Source organism: Mustela erminea, chromosome 3 (assembly GCF_009829155.1).
Source record: "Mustela erminea isolate mMusErm1 chromosome 3, mMusErm1.Pri, whole genome shotgun sequence".
Classification (NCBI taxonomy): Eukaryota; Metazoa; Chordata; class Mammalia; order Carnivora; family Mustelidae; genus Mustela; species Mustela erminea.
The window spans coordinates 92,870,660-92,893,448 of NC_045616.1; the positions used below are offsets into that span (position 1 = coordinate 92,870,660).

Below are 22,789 nucleotides of genomic sequence, written 5' to 3' on the forward strand. Positions count from 1 at the left end.
GCGCCAGCTCAGAGACCCCGCAGGCGCTGCTCCCGGTACTCGGGCCCCCGAGCAGCTTCGGAGAGCTAGGCGAGCGGCAGCCCCGCGGCTGGGCTCCGTGCCCTTGGCCCCGGGCTGGGGTGCGGAGCGCGCGTACTCGCTGCCTCCTACCTCCAGCTTTGCGGGGGAAACTTGCATGTCCCCGCTGCAGCCCGAAGGGCCCGCTGCGCCCCGCCTGGCCATCGCTCCCCCGAGGTCCACCGAGTCTGCACGTTGGGGCTCGGCGGAGGCTGAGGAGATGGGACCGGGGCACCACCTCGTTCCGCGAGGCCCGCGGCTCCGGTTCTGTCCAGCTAGTCTCTGTTTCAAGAGAGCGTCCCTGCTGAGGAGTCGCTGGGGAGCAGTTTGTTTGGGGCACGCTCCGGCAGGGAGCTTGGTCCTAAGAGAGCTTGTGCAGTGGGTGATCTCCGCCCCTCTCTGCACCCGCAAAGGAGACCGGTTTCAAGTTTGGGGGGCACTCAGGCGACGCAGACACAGCGCTGAGCTTTGGGCGCTTGTCACCCCGAGTTGGTGGCCGAGCGCTGCGCGAGCCTTAGCGGCCCCCTTGAGCTAACGAAGCGGCGCCTTCGGCGCACTGGCCCACGGCCTGCCACCTGAGGACTTCGGCGCCCGCCACTCTGGCAAGGGCAGAAATCCGCTGCAAGCAGCAGGATCTCTCACAGTGGCCGGGACGTGGGGAGCAGCCCGTGCAGTGCGCCGGCGAGCTCAAGTTCCTGGGGCTCCGGGGAGTCGGGCCCTGCCTGGTCTCCGTGTAGCCCTGTTAGCCGCCCCCCGCCCTCCCGCGCAGTCCAGCCGACCTCGTTCCCGTAATTGTCGCCGACATTGATGAATCGCGCTGCCGCCGCTCTCCTCCGCTCTCCTCTAGGTGTCGCTTCCTCCGAGGGTTCCCGCGAGTGAAAAACAGCGCCAGTAGCTTTGATCGGTTCCCTTCCTAAATTTATTGCAAGCCTGTGCAAGGGGAATTGTGCCCGAGATAGAAACATTCGTACACATTCTGTGGGCCACGCAGAAACAATTTCATCAAGAGGTGGCACGGCAGCTCTTAACCAAATGTGCACAGAGAATGGGCCTCCATCACAGTCTCTGAGGCACAGGGAAGAAATTCAGACATTTATCCAAGGTCTAAAGTTATTTTCCCACCACCAGGCTTATGGAAAAGTCGGACTTGACTTTTATCAGTGTCCTGTCTATGCTGGACTGGATAGTTTCCTGTGCTTGCCCCTTCTGGCTCCGAGGAAGGCTTTGATGTGGGTGGTGGTTAGGTAGAGGGCTCAGCTGGGGAGTACATGGTCAAGGGAGAGAGTGATGGGGCTTCTAGGACACCAGAGTTGCGGCAATCCTAAGGCAGTGGCTCAAACCCAAGCCATGAACTGATGCCCCACAGGGCCCATGCCTGCTTCCCATCTTGGTTTTGTGAGAAGAGGCTGCAGCATTACTACAGCATTTCTCTTCAGACACCCTTAGCTGAATTGGTAGCTTTCTTTCCATCCTAGGAAAACAGACCCTCCCTCCCTCAAGACTTTAGACTGAGCCAAACGTCATGCAAGATGATAGCCGTCTTCATATATACTGTAATGTGTTAAAGTTGTTCCAGTGGCTTTTTCTAAGACATTTTTTTACCACCCTCAATTTTCCTTAATCTCAGGAAATCAATTTTTTTTCCAGAGAGGGTCCAGCCTATTCCCATGGGCCTTGGGAGAACTATTATCCCTTCTGCTCTGTCCAGGAGGTGGGTGTGTGAGGGGTAGTTTGTATTTTTCTACTTTGACCCATCAGTTGCTCAGGATTCTTCTCTTCATCTCAGAGTTGCAGGATTTTTTTTTTTTTTAAGTGATCTTCATGTTGTGATCTTCTGCTGGATTTAGTACCAAAATACAGAAACAGGTCATTGAATAGTCACAATTTCCCAAATCTTTAATTCCTATTTTCCCTTTGTTGGTATGTTTCTGCAAATTCAACCTTCATATGTTGCTTATGTGTGGTCAGTTGTGTGCTTACTAACTTGATGAAATTAGGAAATTATTTCACGAGCACATATGTCCTTATACTTTCTTTCTCTTAGTGCGTAACACAAAGGATGGGACTTTGGGGAAAATAGAACTCCTGTTGGGAGAATATGGTACTTAGGCAGTATAAATGTTGAAATGATGAGAGTTCCTGGAACTCACAGGTGTGTGGGTTAAACTTCTTGGTATATAGGAGTGTCATAGATTGATCTATTTTCCACAGACTAATTTTGGCATTCAATTTATCAAATGTTGGAACAATTAACCAAAGATAAAGAGCAGATAATTAATGGAAAGTGCAGTGTAACTTCATTATGGCTTGCTGCAGGGGTAGCCTGATACATTTCCATGCCTAAGTTCCTTGGGTTGATATTTGAGGGGCTATCTTAGGAAGTTTGAACCCCTTCCTTTTTTCTTAAAACACTTGGATATCAAAACTAGGGTCCTGAGCCTTTCCAAGGAAATTAATTTGTAGCCCTGTGGTGTTAGGTTAGGGTCAATATGGCTTTTCTTTTTTTCCTTTTAACATTGAGTAGACATAACAGAGGCTGCAGGATTTTGGTGGTCTCCAGGTGGTTTCCATTTGTTGATTGCCAGCATCCCATATGCAAAACACAATGACCCTCTAATAATTGGCTAAACATACACTTGGTTAGCTGGAAAGATTGGAAATTGAGGTGCCTCAGGGTCACAAAACTTACTGTTCTCTTTAAGGCTGGGGTGGTATTGCTTGGTTTTACCAAAGCATCTTTATAATTTCTGGTCTTGATGGTTACAAAGAGAAGCCCTTTCCATGAGGCTAAATCGTAACATCTAATTCGGTAACGTTCCCATATTCTGGGAGAGATGCTGAGAGAGAACTCATGAGTAATGTCTCTGGAAGCTCTCAGGGTCTGAAGTCCCACTGTGCCCAAACAAGGCTGGTTCCCAGAGGAGAAAAGGGAAGTTTGTATTAGAACCACTGCCAGTTTAATGTCCATGCATCTCCCTGGCCTCTGACCCCATTCAGTACAGACCACTTGCATGCTGGTGTGTGTTCTGTGGTGGCAGATTTGGAATCGACCTATTCATGCCTATTTTTCCCTAACCACTTGCCATTCTTATGTCACATTTTTCAATTTCTTGGAAAAGTGAGTCAGTTTTCTGAATGTCACATCTTACAAATTTGTAGTACCTCTATAATTTTAAATACAAGTAATAGCACACGTAGTGGCTTCTAATTATAAAACCAGAAAAATCCTGTGCTTTGCACACAGAGCAGATTCTTGATCTAGTAGTGCCCATCCTCCACTAAGAAAAGCAAAATTAGTCTGATTGAGACAGAATGCCAACATTCCATATGTATTTGTGACAATACAAGAGACATATATAAGAGACAAAGCCATTGCCTCGGGGTGAGGAGGCCTGATTTCAGTCTAGATCTGGCTCCTGATTTGGCTACCACATGGGGTGAATTCTTTGGCCTTCCAGGCTTCTGGTGTCCTGTCTGTACCACAGCCAACCTAGCTCCTGATTCTTTAGATCATGGGGGAAAGTGAGGCTTGGGTGGAAAACCTCAGGGGAACCAGGTCTTTAATATCAAGTGATTGTGCTTTATGAGTTGTTTGAAAGAAAATGCAGTCCAGCTCTTTTACGAGAACGGTCTCTGATAGATTTATAGCCAGTCTTAGGACTCTAGTATGGATTGAATGAAGCTTATAAACCTAAATTGATCTCAAAAGGAACTCAAGGTTGAAAAAGAGAGTTTGTGATATTATAGATGGTACCTTGCCATTTCTATAATGAGGAGATCCTTGTATTTTCTTCTGTCTGAAGATCAGTTGGGCTCTTTGAAGGTGAGGAGTAATGAATCAACAAATCTCCTTCCCCCGGAGTGACTGTCTTCCTCATGTTGGCACTCCCCCTCAGTTGAGACGCATCCTTGCTGCCCGGCATTCTGTGCATCTCCTCATGATTTCTTTTTTTTTTTTCCCCCTACTACATTTCTTCCTGGCTGATAGAGACAGCAGTTCTGAGAGCTGAGGACCGTGTGCCAAGTGGCCCCGTTCCGAGGAGGGATGCAGAGAGGAGCCATGTGGTTCTTTCCTCTCACTCAGTTCCTCTGGAGGAGTGTGGCTCTTGGCAGCTGTCAGAGGAAAGGAGAGACTCAGGATTTCCTATCTTGCTTGACCTAGGTTTTCCCCATCTTGCTAAGAACAACTGTTGGCTGAAACAAAATACCACAAAGTATTGAGAGGCAGCAGAGGGAGGCTGTGAAGAGCACAGACGTCTTGCACAATCTACCTGCATGGCTTGGCATCCCATCTCTGCCATTTATTTGCCACATGGCTTTGGCAGGGTGCTTAGCCTCTCTGTGGCCTGTCTGCTGTGTCATCTGACTAGGGGATTCTTAATGCCCTCCTCATGGAGTAGAAGTGAGGCGAGTGAGTTAATACCTGCGAAGAGTTTAGAACAGCGCCTGACACACGTTATTGTTACATAAGTGCTAACCAAAGAGATGACTTCTATTTGGCTATTACATACATCATCAAAATCAGTTTCGACCCAATATTAATTCTTTTTTTATGAACTGAGCCGTCATAAAACTTGAGTTGTAAATTTTCAGGCTGTTGCTCCTGTAGATAAAATGAGTTGTCAATCACAGTGAGTATAAAATAACATCGGACAGGCATCCACCGTGCAAATGGAGTCCCATCTGGTGGTGGCCAAGCTGAGCGAAATGTTACAAAGAAGCTGGGAATATTTCAGTCATTGGCCTGGCTCTTGTGTTTCCTTGTCTGTAAATCTTCGGGTAACCTCAGTGTAAACCAGATAAAACTGGACATGAGTCCAGGTGCCATAGGCCTGGAGCCCAGGCTCCCTGAAGCAACAACTTGAAACAACTGGTTTAATATCACAGGTCTGGGTATACCTTCTAAAATAGTTTTGCGGGACGCCTGGGTGGCTCAGTTGGTTGAGCGGCTGCCTTCGACTCAGGTTATGATCCCAGCATCCTGGGATCGAGTCCCACATCGGGCTCCTTGCTCGGCAGGGAGCCTGCTTCTCCCTCTGCTTCTGCCTGCCATTCTGTCTGCCTGTGCTCGCTCTCTCTCCCTCTCTCTCTGACAAATAAATAAATAAAATCTTTAAAAATAAAATAGTTTTGCAACTTGTCAAATTAACAATTGAGGTGAACGGATTTTATTTTGATGCTATCCATTAATAATAAAACATCAAACATAATTAGTCTTGGATTACTAGGCAAATTGAAAACTAAATAGTCGGTTTTGTGGCTTGAATATTTCTTAACTCCAGAAATTGACATTTGTATATTGAGTCAGTTTTGATTATTTTGCTGTTTTTGGTTTATTCAGGCTTGAAAGCATGATGGGGGAGAAAAGAAGACCTTTTGTACATGTGCTTTCCTTGTGAGTGCTGTTTCATATGGATAAGTAGGGAATAATTCTCAAAAATAAAGTAGGAAAGAGTGTCTTTCTAGTTCTAGCTTAAGCACTGGTGTTTTTTGAAAAGATTTATTTATTTTAGAGAGAGAGCGTATGTGCATGAGCTGGAGGGGCAGAGGGAGAGAGAATCTTCAGGAGACTCCAGGTTGAGCATGGAACCTGATACAGGGCTCCATCTCACTACCCAAGGTCATGACCTGAGCTGAAAGCAAGATACCTAGGTGCCCCTCAGTATTGGTATGTTAAAAAAAATTTTCCAAAAATCTAGTAAATGCGTTCTGCAGTTCCAGGCACATGACTCTGCATTCAGAAGACAATAATTTATGGAAAGTAGGGAGTTGCCCTATTTATTTTCAGAAGAACTGGTTGCAGTTTTTACTTTCTTTTAGGTCTGAATTTGATTTTTCTCCACACTCCGCAGTCTGTGTGAAGAACTCACACACTGTTGCCAGAGTTCTGGATCAGGAGCATGGCTCAGGGACTGCTGGGAATGCTCTACTTCTGTCCCAGGTAGCATTGCATGAGGCATCATTGCCCTTAGCTCTGCCTTCCTCAGAGTGTGGAGCAGGTGCTGACGGTGACAAGACCGTGACCTTCACACTATGTTTATTGCTCACTCAGACTACTGTCTCAGTCACTCCAGCTTTGCCAACAGATGTCAAAGATGAAGAGGCAGATAGAGGAATGGAAGCCTGTGGACTGTTTGTATGACAAGAGACATGTTTTCTTAAAAGACCGTCATGACTTACAACCTTGCCTTTTCAGAGGCCAGTGTTAGATGCCATAACTTTTAGCCCTATTTCTCCTTCATGTGGGCATTTTCTGTCTCAAGTGAGGGATATAAAGCATATTTGGAAAGGCAGCCAAAGGAAGCTGGGAATGTGGTAGGAGTGAATTTGTTTGGTGGTCCAGGGATCAGTGCTAGTGATGGTGGGATACCTCCAACCCTTCTAGTTTGAAGTAGGCATCCCCCACAGCTCTCACCATGGGAGTGAGAGGGCATGGATTCCTCTACCAGCCTGTAGTATCTTCCAAGCTGCTTCATCATTTCTGTCTGGGATACCTGCCCTGGACCAGTTTAAGGCCAGATCACATGGAATGCTGGCCTCCGAAGCACTCTGTGTTTCCATATTCCCCACCACAATCAGGATGCCGTGTGCACCACATGCAATTAAGCACTAAATTGTGTAATGCTCACAGAAATCAATAAGCCCTCTGGTTTCCTTGAGGACGAGTTGTAAATACTGCACGATGAGTTCTATCTCCCTGGCTGCGTTTCTTGAACAGAGATGCGGAAATCAAGGTTGGAATGTTACAGTAGAAACCTTAAAAAAAAAAATGGTAGGGCTGATTGGACACGTTGACTAGCCTGTGTCCTTGTCCCATTAGCACCTCAGCACATGATAGGGAGTTGAATATCTGTTGTGGCTGATCCTTAGCTTTTTCATCTGTGTAATTCTTTGGTTACTTTGAATTGCCCATTTCTTCTAGGACTTCAGACCTCTTACCGCATGAGCCCCAGGAACCACCTTAAAGGTTATTGAAATCCCGTTATCCACTGGGTGCTTGACTTCCTCTACACAAAGGAACAGTCTTGAAAGGAAGATTTTGAGCTTTATGCCCTTTTGAATCTCGCTGTCTTATAAACTGAGACATCAGCCACAAATAGGGTACCTTACATTTAACATAACTCCTCATCAGTCTTCACTGATCACTAATTGTATGCCCAGCCCCAGTGCTTTCTGAAGGGTCTGAAGCTTGGCTGTGTGGTTATGGAACAGAAGTGACACAGCTGCTCCCCCCTCGTTGGTTCTTTTAGATGGAGTGGTAGCTGCCATGTTGGGTGGCTTTCCACACCATTGTATGCATAGAGTTGTTAACTCTGTGTCCGACACTGACTTCTTTGACCCTCACCACAATCCTATGAAATATGTATTATGGAACCCTTTTTAGAGGTGAATAAACTAAGGCTCAGAAGTACTGGAACTTCTCCAAAGTAGGGCAGAAGGGCTGGTGGTAGGATTTAAACTCTGGTGTGTCTGATTCTGGAGTACAAGCTCTACCTACCCACCCTGTGACGTGCTAATGTTTTGCAATATTTAATTCTGAACATCTGTCATTTTCTCAACAGACTCCACGAAATGAAACCGGGACGCTTATGGCTGCATCTCGTGCTGCTTGGGGCCTCCCTGCCAGCTGCGCTGGGATGGATGGACCCAGGACCCAGCAGAGGCCTGAACATGGGTGTGGGTGACCCACAGATGGAGGTATGGTCACATAACACCTGCTAGGATGCTTGAAACTTTCTGCTTTTCCATGCCAGTGTATCTGATTTCTTCTCTACCTTTGGTTTATATCCGTTAGATTGCAGTGTGAGTTAAAATTGTTCCCTCTTTTTGATAGGGGACAGAAGGACACAGCATGCATTGGTCTGGACAGGAGGTTTTATGTCATGCTGTAAGTGATAGTCTAAAATCTCTGCAATGCTGAAAACGTATTCCAAAACCAGGCTTTAGTTGTATGGTTTGTCTTCCGCAAAGAGCCTCAAGAGAATGGCCTTTTTGTATATTTAATAAAACTCTGAAAATGCAGACTCAATGGTAGAGTACACCCATGTGAATTAATGAAGTCTTTTAATTACAAAATGTGTTTTAAAAGAGAGAGACTCCTTTTCACGTACACAGATAAAAAACACCAGGCTGAGAAAGAACTGGCAAGTAGGGTTCCTAAGGGAGCCTGTCTTAATGAACAGATAAGAATGATTAATGGCATGTTAGGTATATATAAATGCTTCTAAAGTGCTTGAAAAACTTATTCTCAAATGCCTCCCCAGAGAGTCTCGATACACTGCTAATTGCTCAGCGAACTTGGTCTTAAGTACCGGAGAGGATTCATAAGCTGCACCCTCGCCCTGCTCAGGTAGTAGGCCTAAGGAATTTGGGGCTTGTGAGGGGGTGCAGTTTCTCTGCAGAAATTGCTTTGTGTGTGCCAGACCCTAAGAAATGACTACACCCTTTTTCATCAAAGCTAACTGGGATTTTCTTTATGACATGGTAAATGCAAATTCTTGCCGAAGAGCTTCTGAGGCCATTTCAGCTCCCATTGCCTTCCTGGTGCACGCCTGCCTCTTGTCTCTGTGCTTGTTTCCCGTCCTCTGGAATGAGATAGAAAAATTACCTCCCAAAGTCAACATCACCAGAGAGTGAATAAAGACACACAGTGTGTGGATGGTAGGATTAATGCATTATTTGATCAAAAGACACGATGTCTTTCTCATTATTACTTAATCGTAATGCAATCCCAGACCTACAGACCTTAATCTCCGGGGAGCTTCAGAAGTCTTTGAATGCCCACGTTTGCTGCTGAGGTTCACGTGGCTTCCTTTTGTGGTGAGCAGGTGATTGAAGAGCGTCACTCTCTCTCCCATCACAGTCCGTGAAGGACATGACTTAATGGTCTTTTGAAAGAGCCTGGAGGCTGACTCGCTAGCCAGCACAGCATTTCCCATATGGGATGGCTTAATCATTACACTCATATCCATACAGAGGGAAAATGATCCTACAAATATATTGTTGAATATTTAATAGCAAAGCAAACAGCAAACACATAGATAAGCTTTTTTAGTCTTCTTACTATTGGGGCTCATTGGCCCACTCTTTTAAATTGCCTACTTCAATTAAAGGAGTCAAACCAATTAAGGTAGGATTTAGCTGGAGGTAAAGTGAAGGTAAGTTAATATCAACCTAGGGCATCTTTATCTTGGCTGTTAACAGCCTAACACCAAGAAAGAACAGATAGTGCTCATTCCGAGGCAGGGAGGCTTTCTGTTGGTTAGTTTTGGGGTGTTGTTTTTCTTGCCGCATCAGGGTAGAACCCAGGAGATGAAGCCCTCTCCCATTTCCAGGCCTTGTGCTGTTTCGGGAAAAGGAAATGATACCTGTATGGACTCCAAACGCAGGAACATCTGCCTTATCAATCCAGTTCGTGGCTGTGCATTGCATTTTTGCAAAGTGTAATAACTTGTACTCATAGAGTCTGTTTTTATCGATGATGAAATGAGAAGATGGCCATTTGGATGGGCCTAGGATATAGGACAGCCTCAGCAAAGTTCCGATAGAGCAGGACATGGATATGGAACTGATGTGTGCTGATTCTGACCATGCTCTGTGCATGGCCTCTCCATGCCATTCCTCACTAGCATCACGTGTTGGATTCTGTCCCTTCATCCCACATACTGACTCCTCTCCTCCAGGGCTTAGCTCTGGTTCTCATCTTTTCTCTGGAACCTTCTTTGAGCACACTTTGGTCAAATTTGATGTCATGTTCTGAACTAGTCCTTTTTATTTTTTAAATACATATTTTTTATGTTAGCAGACGAAGGAAGCCAATTTTATGTATGTTTCCCTTCCTTACAATGTCTAATAATTTTCAGAGCACAGTAGAGACTCATTATGTTTTTGAGCTGATTGGTATTCAACATTTAGTATTAGTGGTGAAGTCACTCCAGTGTTGTCAGACTTTAGTGTAGACAGTCCGTAATTTCTGCGTATGGCAGCCCGACCTGTGCGGCAGGTGCATGACCAGTGGGGACATGAATGGTCCCCCAGCCAAGCTGTAGGCAGCTTACTGGCCAGGCTTGTCACTCATCAACATCCAGGTATTTCTCCTTCAAACTGTAGCTATTAATATGTCCATAACTGACTTTCCAGACTATTCTAAACTCCTCTAGCAGTTTCCTCAGACAGTCTTACTTTCCGGAGCAATCATAGCCAACCGAGTTTCCTGTGACTCCATAAATTAATCAGGACCTAAATGGTAAAACGTTTCTGTGTGTGTTTTCTTCCTGCTAATACTACTTTGCAAAAACATTCATTGACTTCAGATTTTTAAAGTACTTGGAAAGCATTAATAAGATTTGACTTCCCTTTAAAGTTATTACACCAATTACTTGAGCATCCTAAGGGTAAATAAGGATGAAATGACCAGAGCATGTGTGCGTTCACTCATTTGTAAAGCAATGATAGCGTATGTAAGTTTTGTTAAATTATTGTTTTATGTACAAAGACTGCAGTTGAAATAGCTTCAAGGAGTTTATCGTTTTACAAATGTAGATGAAACGAAGTGGAGCTGGGTGGAGTGCCTCTTTAATAAGAACTGAGTGGCAGACTGTGGCCTAGAATACTAATGAAATTCTGAATTCAGAGGAAACAATTCTGAGAGATACAACTCAACAAAATTCTAAAATAATTAAAATTTCCCCCTTTCCCCTATTCTCTGGCCAAGATAAATGTAGTACTAAAATCAGTATTGGTAGAATTTTTTATTTGGGGAGAATAGGAAAGTGAGAGAGGTCAGACCCAGGAACCCACCTTCTTCTGAGGGGCGGACATTTGTGGGAGGGTTCTCCCTGCCTTTCAGCCCTCACTGCTGTGTTCCCACTGTTCGCTGGGATCTCGGATTGGATGGTGGCCTTATGTGTCCTTCATATATCCTGCTGTACCTTCACCACATTGCTCTGACCCAGAGTTACTAGTCCTGTACTAAATATGCCTCAGTGCTTACAGACCAGGGAAGGGCTGTGATGTCAGACACCCAGTGTTTTCAATGTGTGCAGTCTCTGAGAGGGTAGTTTTTGAGAAATAAATGTTTCTGGTGGTCTCAGTAATCAGGGTGGTCACCCACTTCCCTAACCCCAGGAGAGTCAGCCTGAGAAAGCACCCACCGTCCTTTTGCCCTTCTGCACGTATTAGTCCTAGATGCCACTGACTGCACCCAGAGGTGCCCCCGTTCCTGGGTGGGGGTGTCTCCTAAGGCAGAGACCTAGAGTGCTCCGGCTTCCTTTTACATTTGTTGGGCATTGAGGAGATTGGAGGCTGCTAAGACTGGGCACTAATTTTTTAAAAATAGTTCTTTTCTTGAGTTAGTGTTGTTACTGTTACGTAGTTGACCGATTTTAAGACCACGCTACTCTAGTTATGGTCTCCTCCCGACCCCCAACCCATGCTCCAATCTTCTGACTGGTGATGGAGAGAGTAGCTGATCTTCTTGTGGGCTTTGAGGCATCCATTATTCACCTCTCCTTCCTCTTGCCCCTCCATCTGTGGGTGTGGGAACACCACCTCCCTTCTCCCTGCAAACAGTTGGGGTCCGGGCTTGTATTTTCTGAACTTCATCTGTAGACCTATATGCATGTCTTATGGATGTTTTCTCTGGAGTCCCCATTCCTAGACACTCAACGGTACCGACTCTGACATTTAACTGGCTTGCCTCAGTGAGCTTCTAGGTGAGCTGTCCCAGCAAAGGGCCTGAGTGGGCCTTCCCTGGGGCATGACTGCGAGCTACACCCCTCTTGGAGGATCTAGGACCTCTGTACATCTGTAGACCTGGCATGGGGAGGGAGGGGGAGGCGGCTTCTTCTCTGATTCTGGAATATTCGGGCATGGCTGCCTACTGACAATTCTCCATCAGAGGTGTGGATTTTTAGTTTCTCAGCCTCAGGTTGGGAGAACAAAACCTCTCATCTGCTGATGTGTGAGTAAATCCGTAGTATTCTTGGTGAAAGATGGTGATGAGTACTGCAAGTTCCTAGGGGCACTGGAGGAGCTAGTTCTTACCTCTGGAGTTAGTGCGGGCTGTGCCCTACACCAGTCTCTCTTGAATTTCAGTGTGCTTGCAAAGAGCAGGGGGGTCCTGTTAAAATGCCGATGCAATAGAGCTGGAGGGGATGGTCCGGAGAGTCTGCCTTTCTCATGAGCTCCAGGTGATGCTGATACTTCTGGTCCCAGGGGACACTGGACACAAAGGCCATAGAGGAGTCCCCTCGACCCTGCCTGCGTACATCCCAGAAGGAGATTCCATTTGGTGATGAAACCCAGCTTTTTTATTTGTTTTTGTTTTTTAACTTTTGTCAATGTGACAAGGCTGCCTGTAGTCAGTAAAAGGAGCTGAATGTACAGGGTGCCGTTCTGCTGAGGGATAGCTTCACACTGGGTGGGCTTGCAGGCAGGTGGGCGAGGGAAGCGGGAAGGGAAGTAGCCTGGCTTTCAGAGTCTTTTTCACCTATTTTGAAGCAAGCAAGTAGACAGACAAGCTTGGCTCTCTGTGTGTAGGGTTCCTCACTGTTTGGGTGCAGGCGATTTAAATCCTGAGGGTCCGCCCACACTCTTGTGCTCCCACCCGTCACTGTCTCTCTGTCACTCACACTGGTGTCCTGCCCAGTTCCTGTTCCCAGAGCCCAGCCGGACTTTTCTGGGGATGCACCTGCTGGGCTGCTGTCGTGTTTGAGGGTCTTGTTTTTGTGTTTACCCTCAGACAGGGGAAGTTGCTGTCTTTGTCTTCGTGTCGGAGGTTTTTCCTCTCTAACTTCTCCCGGCAAGCTGCCCACCATGTACTGGTTAGTGCGCTGCGGGCCCCTGGCGTAGTTTGAGATCGTAGTTAATAGAGTTTTAATTGGCTCTGAAAAGTTCTGTGACCCAGGAAAATGAACATTTATGAGTTCACAGAAAGCCATTATTCTTCTTCCTCTTAATTTAGCATTTACTCATCTACTTTTTTTAAATGCCTCTGCTATTAAAATAATCTATGCTTCTGTAGGAAACTTTCCACCCTTATAATCAGGACATCAGGCCATGCATTGTAAATGGGGCTCTGATTTCCATTTTTCGGGGAGTTGGCAGCATCAAATCTTCCAGGCCCCAATCATCTGCTTGATTTATTCTCTATGACTTGTGGGTTATCTCTCTTGTTTACCATTTAGAGAGAAGTAAATGTCATGATGGTGTCAGATGGACTCTAACAGGCTCTCTGTGAGTGGGCTCTGCTCTTCTGTCCTGCCAAGCCAGGGCCGTTGTCCTTCTGCTTCCATCCACTGTGGTTGCTACTGTGAGTCTCCTGGGCCTTGTCTTGTCTACAGCCACTGGGAAGATGGAGGGCCCTGGTCCCAGAAACAGAGGGGATAGGATAAGATGGGCCCTCTACTCCAAGCAAGTAGCACCCGAGCTGACAGCAGCTACTCAGGTACACTGGTGTGGGGAGGAAGAAGTCTGCCCCTCTGGCCAAGAAGCCACCTGTCCATATGGCCTTGCTTCTCATATACTTGCTTTTTGACCTTAGGGCTTCCCTTGAGTCCAGAGACATGGGCCAAGAGAAACCCATCTCTTTCCTCCTGAACCTGGTCCCAAGAAGAAGTTTTTTAAAAAGTAAAACCTGGGTATTCTCATTTAATACATGGTCTTGGTCTCCAACCCTGGAGACCAGCAGTTCATAGCTCCATGCTGTGCTTGGCTGGGGCAAAGACTATCATGAAATTCAGAAAATAAAATTAACTTCACTTTAGTTTAATTTCAAAGTCTGTTTCCCTGACAGCATTTCTGGGCATAGTAAGGAGTGGTGATGCTGGACCCAGCTGTGAATGGACCCTTGCAGGGTGGAGACGGGAAGGGAATTCTCGTGGGGGCCTGTGGGGAAAGGGCAGCTTGTGATTTAACTGGGGCTTCCACCTCTCCTCCCAGAGATGGTGTCGTACTGTCATGTTTTGGAGGAAGAGGCTCCTGAGGGAAGGATCTGTCATAGTGAGGTCAGACAGAAGTAGAGGGGGCCGGTGGGGATGGAAGGGGAAGGTGGAGGCAGAGAGCTCTGAAGTATGTACATCTGGTCAGTAAGTGAATAGAAGTGCCCAGCTCTGGCGCTTGAGAAGGGAGAGACATCTGGCATGTCCCAAATGCTAGTAATCCACCTGTTTCATGGGTCATGTCTCTGCAGTCCAGAATAAAGCCCATTAGTCCTTTGACCCACTTCCAAGACTTGGAAGATGCTCCACTGGGGAGACGGAAGCAGAGCCCCATGAGCCCTGTAGAACCCTTCTCACTCAGAAGTGCAGGCTGCCCAAGGCAGCTTACTTCTGGATGAGAACACAGGATCTCATGTGGGTTCTGTGTTCCAGGTCCAGCCTGGCACAAACAAGCTCTGGGGACCTGAGACACTCCCTGCTCCTCTCTGGCCTCTGTTTACTCCTATGGAAGGTGAGAGGGTAGCCAGGATGCCACCTCAGATTGCCTTCAGGTTCTCTCCCCAGCTTAATTCTATGGCTGCAGAGTGTGCCGTTTCACACCGCGTTGTGAACATTTTAAATGTTATTTCTTGGTTCTTCTAAGGCCCTCTAACACATGTGAAATCAGAAGGTTTGGCCCATTCTGTGTGCCTCAAGTCACCTTGCATGTTCCCCTTTGGGAAGAGATAGCAGGGAGGAGTTCTCTGTCACTTGACTGGGGATGGGGGTGACCCTTTGGTGTCTATTTGACCACCATTGTTCTCCCGTCCTCTGTGCAGACCTTAGTTCAAAGAAGGCTTTATTGGGGCACCTGGTTGGCTCAACTGTTAAACGACTGCCTTTGGCTCAGGTCGTGATCCCAGAGTCCTGGGATTGAGTCCCGCATCGGGCTCCCTGCTCAGTGGGGAGCCTGCTTCTCCCTCTCCCACGCCCCCTGCTTGTGCGCGCTCGCTGTCTCTCTCTCTCTGACAAATAAATAAATAAGATCTTTTAAAAAACAAAAAAGCAAAGAAGGCTTTATTGCAGTGTGTGCTGATGACACAGACTCGGGCACCCTTTGGGTATCTGCAAGAGGAGGAGAAAGTCTTGAGAATACTGGGATGGAGAGGAGCTTGACTGGACTGTCCTCTTCATTGTGTAACAGGGACTAAATCTGTGCAGTGTGCTGGGAGTGCACCCAAAGCAGTGGCTCCTAGGCTTTTTGATCTCACAGAGCAGAAAAATGAAAAAATTTTTTTAAAGATAAAGGTACTACCTAGAATTCCCGGTACCTCCTTATTTATGTTTTTATTTATTCTTTTTTTTTTTATGAAAGAAAGGAAAGGCCATACTGCCAGAACCAAGGGTGGTGTGTCCCACAAGGGCCACCCACTGGCACATTCTGCATTGCCCGTGTGGATGTGTTGTCTGAAGACCTGTCACCGTGCACCTGTGGCTCACAGAAATGTTGATCTAAGACCATTGTGAATGGAGGCCCACAGACACACATGGTGGTATGGCTTGGAACTTTGCAGTGAGCAGAAGCCCAAGCCACACTGAGATACCAGGTCCCCAGACGCAGGTCTGGTGTTGTGCTCTGTGGTATCTGTCTGAATTTCAAGGCTGGAAAGACATAGCTCCAAGTTAGGGAAGATGGATGCTCCTCCCACAAAGAGGCCCTTGTGCCTTCCACATAGGTGGGAGAGTCCACCTGCATGTGGGTGTTCAGTGTCCCATCCACATACCTCTCTCTGTTGAAGTGACAGGTATGTCTGGGTTGTAAAGGAAGAGTGGGGTATGGATTTCTTGTTCCTGGTTCTTTAAGTTTCTTCAGCTCTTGAAAAATGGCACACCACTGCTATTTAGTTGATGGTGTCTTCTAATAAGAGGCAGTTTTTTTTCACTCTTACTAGAGGTGGACTGGAGAATGGACAATGAGTGGCCTGTGGGATTCAGTTATTCCCTTAATCAAAAACTGCAATTCACCTCAACTGCACATAGGGAGGGATGAAGACAAGTTGGTGCTGGTGGGAGGCTGGTGTTGGCCAGCAGGGAACCACCTGAGAGATCATTGGCTTCCCTCGATCTGTAGGATATTCCAAGAAGGTTCCTATGTAATTGTTTAATGGTTCGTTTGAAGACCTAGTCCTTGGTTTTCACCTCTCTTCGCTGTTCCAAGAAGGTGTTGAGTTCATGTTGAAATCTTTCTGGATTTTTTTCGTGACACTAGTCTGGACAATTGGAATAAAAACTTGTTTAAGCTGTTGTGTCATTCACATCTTGCTCTCTAAATAAAACAGAGCACTTTTCCCATTTATTTCTAGCCTCGCATTTCTGGAGGTTTTAGCTAGAAAACAAAGGTTGTCTCTGTAACTTTTGTTAAAATACTGTACAGTTTAAGTTTTTAGTTATTCTGGGTCTAGGCTCAGAGAGAAAGTGTGTGTGTGGGCATGTGTATATTTTTTGGAGTTGAGAAGGGCAGCCGTTGGCCCTATTTCTCACAGAAGTCTTTTCCAGAGAACACCACTGATCATCGTGAGCTTCTCATGGAGTCTAGTGGCTTCAGAAACCACTTCTGCTGGCCACCTACTCATCTGTGAGGGTTGGCAGCCTGGTCCAGCAGCAGACCCACTGCCGACTTAACAGGCTGAGGTTCAGCCCCAGTCAGGGGCCTAGGCCTCTGAGGCATGGCTTGCTTCTCTGACCATATCTCTCTCCCTGCTCAGGCTGAGTCCTCCTCTGAGCTCCTGGTAGCTTGCCTGCCTGTGGGGCGAGCTCCTGCAGCAGGCAGCTCTCTGGGCTCTGAGGAGAAATGGCTGCCATCCTCCCTGCCCAGGGAGGGTATGCTCCACCTTTCTCCTTTCTCCTCTAGCATAGTTAATATTCCAAAACCCAATAGTTGGTGTTTTCCTGCTGAGGCTGAATCACTCGCTCCAGCTGGCACCTGGGCGCTCTGCTCCTGAAGTATCTCTGTTCCTACCTTTGTGTCAGGGGTCCCTCACATCAGAAGGCCCAGTGCCTCCAATCTGCTTTTTCCCAGCTCAGTATCTAAGGAAAGTCACTTAGTCTCCTGGACCTTCAGGTTAGCAGTGAAGAAAATGTAGGCAATAATAGGACTAGTTTCAGAGTTGTCATGTTTGGGGGTACATGTACTATGTGGCATTGAACTTGGCAGTTAGAGTGGTGGTTTGTGTCCCACTAAGCACCCATCAGGAGGGTTGTGTACCTCTTCTCTGTGGCCTGCATGTCGCTCTCCGCTGCAGTACCTACCACTCAGACCTTCAGCGGGTTCTCTTTCTGGTGGATGTTAAGTCCCCTTGGGTCTTGATCCCTGGGACCCCCAGTGGCCAGGGCATCCTGGAGCACAGTAGCAGGCTCAGATCTTTTAAGGGAGTGAATGGGTCCGTGATCTCTTACACATTTTGGCATCATATAGGGATTTGGACAAGGTGACTTGACTTTCTAGGACTCGTTACAGAAGAAGCCCCAAGAAAGACCTGTCTTCAATTTCCATTTAGAGTAGACTCTCGTCCCAATTTCTCCTGTGGGTGCCAGTCAGGGGGTGAAACACCTGACTGGCTCGAGGTCCCTTTCCTGCAGTGTTTGCCAGCATCTGCCTGGCCCAAGATGTCCTTCCTGCCAAGAAGCCAGCATCAGTGTGATAGGTGCAGCACAACCTCGCCCCACATGGGAGCCCAGAGAATGAAATGTCAACTCCAACAAATGCAGGGTGATCTATTTGTGCTTAGAATTTTCAGGGTTAGCAGAAATCGCCTGTGGCTCCAGGGAGGGTTGCTGCCACATGTCCCTACAAAGAGAGGGAGGCATCGAGGGCAGTGGGAATGAACTTCTCTTTGGAAGTGTCATTAAATAGGTATAAGACTCTAGATGGCTTTTCTTGACACTAGTCTGGACAATTGGAATAAAAACTTGTTTAAGCTGTTGTGTCATTCACATCTTGCTCTCTAAATAAAACAGAGCACTTTTCCCATTTATTGCTAGCCTCGCATTTAAAACATGCTCTTCCTCTATAGGAGGACCTCGGGCTTCTGTGGTTCTGCTGCTGCCGCATTTTGTGTATCCATTGCAGTGAAATAGGCTTTGATGTGGGCACACTGGGAGGTATCAAATGGGAGAGGCCTGCCAGGCAGATGTTCTAATTGGAGTGCTTCTAGAATATGCCCCATCCTCCTTTTCGTCCTTTCCTCTCTTCTGTTTGGTTGTTACATATGCTCTTGGTTTCCTTTTTAGCATTTGTCTGTGAAGAATGAGATTCTCTGCCTCATGCTTGCATGTCCATCTCCTGCCAGTATAGCTTTGGAGGATGTCTTTGTGTCCCAAAACATGACTTCCCACTTGAAGGAATGCTTCTCAGGACACTCTGTAGATACCCAGTGTAGGTCTCTGCATCCTGGGCTGTCTGGGTCCCCTGGGACATCCGGTGGTTTTCAGTCTCAGGAACCTGGTATTCATTGAGCACCTGTGGTCAGGTTCTCTTCAGGTTGCTGAAGAGAGATGGCATCTATGAGTCTGAGGGCTGGGGATTGCTGGGGGTCGGAGCCGTTGACTGTTGCTGAACAGGAGCTGCGTCAGCAGGGGGAATTCAACACCTATGTCAGATGCTTGATCTTTTTTTTTTTTAAAAGATTTTATTTATTTGACAGAGAGAGATCACAAATGGACAGAGAGGCAAGCAGAGAGAGAGAGAGAGAGAGGAGGAGGAAGCAGGCTCCCTGTGGAGCAGAGAGCCCGATGTGGGACTCGATCCCAGGACCCTGAGATCATGACCTGAGCTGAAGGCAGAGGTTTAACCCACTGAGCCACCCAGGTGCCCCAGATGCTTGATCTTTTATTACCTCTGTGTGGTGGTTAAGCTAATTTCTCAACTGTAGCCTAAAGGAAATGAGGTACATTTATGGAGTAGTAAAGGAGAAGGTAGCTCCTGCCTTCCCTAGTCCCGTTCCTTCATTCCTGACCCCAGCCAGAGCAGGATGCTTGTTCTCAGAGTCCCCATGCCTCTCACCTGAAGATATGCGACTGATGGCAGATCTAGTGTTACAGGTACATCCTGGCCCATGACTTGAGGCTCCTGAGCCATCAGAGGGTGGACTGGAGGTTAGAAGCAGCTGGAGTGTCCATGTGCTCCATGTAGATTGGATGTAGCAGTGACTGCAGTAGCCCCATGGGGTCCAGGGCTCAGAATTTCCACCAGAGCACCCCCAACCCCACAAGGTTTCAGAACTTGTTCACCAGAACAAGGCTCTGTACCCTCTCCGAAGATGATGACCATGTCCTTCTTGTTGGCTCAGTGCCTCCTGGATCCACTGCTCCCCCACCCCCCACCAGAGGACGAGGCTGGCTGCAGGGTGGGGTAGCCCCTCATGGAGCTCGAGGCACTGCAGCAGTAGTGTTCCCACCCTGGAGCCTGATCTGTTCTACTGGAAGGCTCCGCTCTAGCATTAGAGCCCTGCCTTGAGCTACATGTCCATCCTTGTCCAACGAGTAGCACCAATTGGTTGATTAATTTTTAGTAATGAAAACCCTTCTGTGGCCATGTGGACTAGAACAAAATTATCTGTGACTTGTTATACATTCTAGATGAATATGTATAACAAAATTTAAACCTAATCTCATTCAAAGTGACTTTTCTTAGTTACAAGAAAAGATGGTCATAAACTGAGTTCTACAGGAAATTCCTCTCCGTGGGCTGATGTCTCACCGTGGGATCTTGAGAAAGGAGAAAGAATAACCACAAAGAGGACTTGAGGAATTCACCTGTGTACTCACAGTATGCTGAGCAGTTAGTGCAGAACAAGTCCAGGTGTGTTAGCTGTGTGGGCCAAACCCTGGGGGACATGGCAGTCATGAGCGGAGGTGGGGAAGGACCTTGTGGAGGTGGAGAGCCTTGGAGAGGCTGCTGGAGATGTGTGTGGGTGGAGTACTTATGTATGTCAGGAGGAGGAATCCTTGAGTATAGATTGGGCCTTGGAATAGGACCCTGTCTGGTGGGAAGGAAGAGAGAAGAGATGTGGGGGTGGATATCCAGCCCCCGTCAGAGTGATTGATCAGGGGCTCTTCGAATGCCAGGAAAGGACTCACATTCCACTGTGCTCACGTCCAGTAAAGGGTTATCCTGGGACCCTCTAGATGTCCTGGAATGTACTACCGGCTGCCTGTCATCTTGCTACTTCCAGCCATATCTTCTCCCACTTCTGTTGCTCTCTTCCCTCTCTGTCCTTGGGGTGGGGAGTGGGTGTTGGCCATTCCACGGAGCTGCAAATCCCTTTCTGTGGCCCTCACCCTGGAAGCTTAGCCCCAGGGTTCTGGCCCTGCTCCCACACAAACCTCCAGCTCCAGGGCCTGGGACCGCTCAGTCGAGGGAAATTCTCTGAGGACCTGGTTGTCTCCACTTAGAGAAGCCAGGGGACAAGTGCCCCCACCATGGGAGGGGATATTTGGGAGCTCTGAGCAGGAGTATAGAGGCAGGCCTGGGATGCTCTACTGAAAGAGTGGGAAGGCAGGTTGAAGTGAGGGTAGAAGTGGTGAGGCCGAGGGGCCTGCCTCCATCCTCTCAGCGCTCTGAGCAATGGGAGCTGAGATTTTCAGAAGTATAGGGAATTTATGAGTTGAGCTTTCCAATCTTGAATGCCAGAAGGGAAGCACGAAGGCCTGGCACATGGTCTTAATTCTTTACTCTTATGCTCTCTAACCACTTTGTTCTGTCTGACTCATTGGTACCCTCCCCCCACCCTCGGCACACCAACCTGGTCTGTGTGTTCAGGGTGGCTCGGAAGCCCAGCCTACCCATCTTTAGGTGATCCCAGCTATCAGCCTCTCCAGAAGGCCTGACCTCCAACGGCTGACTCACATCTTACCAGGCACCACCCCTACCCTTCTCTCCCTCCCGAGTCCCGTGTATATACCTTGCCTGCCAGGGTGACTGAACAGAAGCAGGCTTGGATGGGGCTTGGAGGTGGCCCTGTGACTCCAGAGTCACGTCCCCTGTGGCTGCAGGAAGCTCCTTAGTTCAGGTGCTTTGAGGTTTAGCTGGAATTGTTTTGGAGAAGAAAGGGCTCCATGGGGAGAGAGTCATAGCTTTTCAAGAAGTCTCTTCTAAGAGACTCTGCTGCCCTGTGGAATCCAGGGAGCGACATCACAACAGAGCTGTTGTGGAATAATTAGGCCAGTCATCATGGAAGACAAGACGCGATAAGTGATCTTCCCAGCTGTGGCGCTGAGCTTTGCTCCCAGCCAGGTGTGAAGTCTTGTTGCATTAGGAGCTTTTTTTTTTTTTTTTTCCAGTGATGTTTGTTTCTATATAACCAAGCATTATGGAATGTTAGGGAACGAGAGACACCTCAACAGTTGGGGATGACAGAACAAGGGGCCTCTGGAAGTCTGAATGACCCTTGTTATCCATTCCTTACAGGAAAAAAGAGATTCTTGGTAGGAATTCTGACTCCTGATACAGAATTTTTTGAATTCCATAGCTGTTAGTGATGATAACATTAATAAACAGCTACCATTTTGTCAAAGCTTTAAGTGGATTACTTCACTGATTTAGGTTCTTTGAGGTCCTATTCACTTGGTTATTTTAAAGATCTGGAAACAGGCTTCAGGATGGTAGGTGAGCTGCTTAAGGTCTTTTGAATATTACACAGTGGAGCTGGGGTTTGCAACTGGCCTTTTGACTATGCCAGTTGCCCTCTTAACCACAAGCCTGTGTTATTACCACCCCTCCACACATATTTTTGAGGCTAAGAAAAGGACATTTGATGACACTGGGCTCTGAAAGCCAAAGCAGACCCTATCACATCAGATAACGCATCTCCACCTCCCAGAGGATGGCAGAGCTTGAGGTGGCCACTGGGGATTGGGCTGTGGGCAGTTTCTTGACATTCCCTATGGGGACTGACAGAGCATGTCCTGTCCCTACTCATTCCCTGTGTCCCCAGCATGTGCACCTGTTTCTTCCCTTCTCCTATGGCGGGAATGGGCCTACAGGAAAGCCATGGAGGCTAGTAGAGTGAACATGTCTTTGACTGTTACCTTCCAGTTCCACAAGGGGGTCCGGTGGGACTTGTAACCGTATGCACATTCATAATGTGTCCCTGAGCATCTGCCCCCATGTGGGGCAGGGCCTGAGCAGACCCACGGCTGGGCTTGTGCTTACAGAGTGGTGGGTGTTTAGACTCTGGGCAGAGACCTCAGCATGATGATGTGTGGTGGTCTCTGTTTCTGCTTCTAAGAATTGGCCTTAGGAGGTTGCCAAGGGTCAAGGAAAACAGTCTCCCTTCCAAAAGCTGGGCTCTGGGACCTAAGTGAGGAGGTGGGACTCCCTGCTGTGGTAACCAAAGTGGTTACTCTTAGAACCAGCTCCTGGTTCCAGCCAGAGGCAAGTGCTGTACCTGCTGTGGAGGGGCTGTCATGAAAGAAGGCCCTGTCCTTCCCAGAGGTCGGGCAGCCCCAGGCACATGGGACATGGAGCTTGGTCAAGCTGTAGTGGTGGGCGATGGTTCTTCAGAAGTATGTCTCCCTCAGCTAGGTGGGTGTGTATACCACTGGAGCTCACCGCCCCTGCCCTGTGGGACAGCTGTGGCTGGCCAGTGGTCGGGGCTGCCTGAGAGTGAGAAGGGAAGCTCAGCTCTCTAGGCTGGGCAGGTTACATTACGCAGATACCAAGGGAAGGAATCCTGGCATTTGTTTGTGTTGGGGCCGCTGGGCAGCCCAGAGTCAGAGAAAGTCAGGCATGACAGCCTGGAGTGGGTCTAAGA

At 47.7% G+C, this 22,789-nt stretch overlaps 1 protein-coding gene and 1 long non-coding RNA gene across 2 annotated transcripts in view; one reads left to right on the forward strand and one right to left on the reverse strand.

The window, feature by feature from the left end:
- Positions 1-22,789, forward strand: part of FSTL4 (follistatin like 4) — a 418,614-nt gene that overhangs the window by 545 nt on the left and 395,280 nt on the right. The window contains exon 2 of the mRNA XM_032336727.1: positions 7,620-7,755. Within this exon, the coding sequence (XP_032192618.1) occupies positions 7,630-7,755 (126 nt within the window). The 5' untranslated portion in view covers positions 7,620-7,629. The remainder of the gene's footprint in view (positions 1-7,619; positions 7,756-22,789) is intronic.
- Positions 8,526-21,095, reverse strand: LOC116586578. The gene is made up of 3 exons (XR_004284074.1): positions 20,939-21,095; positions 19,039-19,184; positions 8,526-8,640 (listed from the first exon to the last, which is right to left on the reverse strand). It is a non-coding gene; the product is annotated as an uncharacterized LOC116586578 (long non-coding RNA).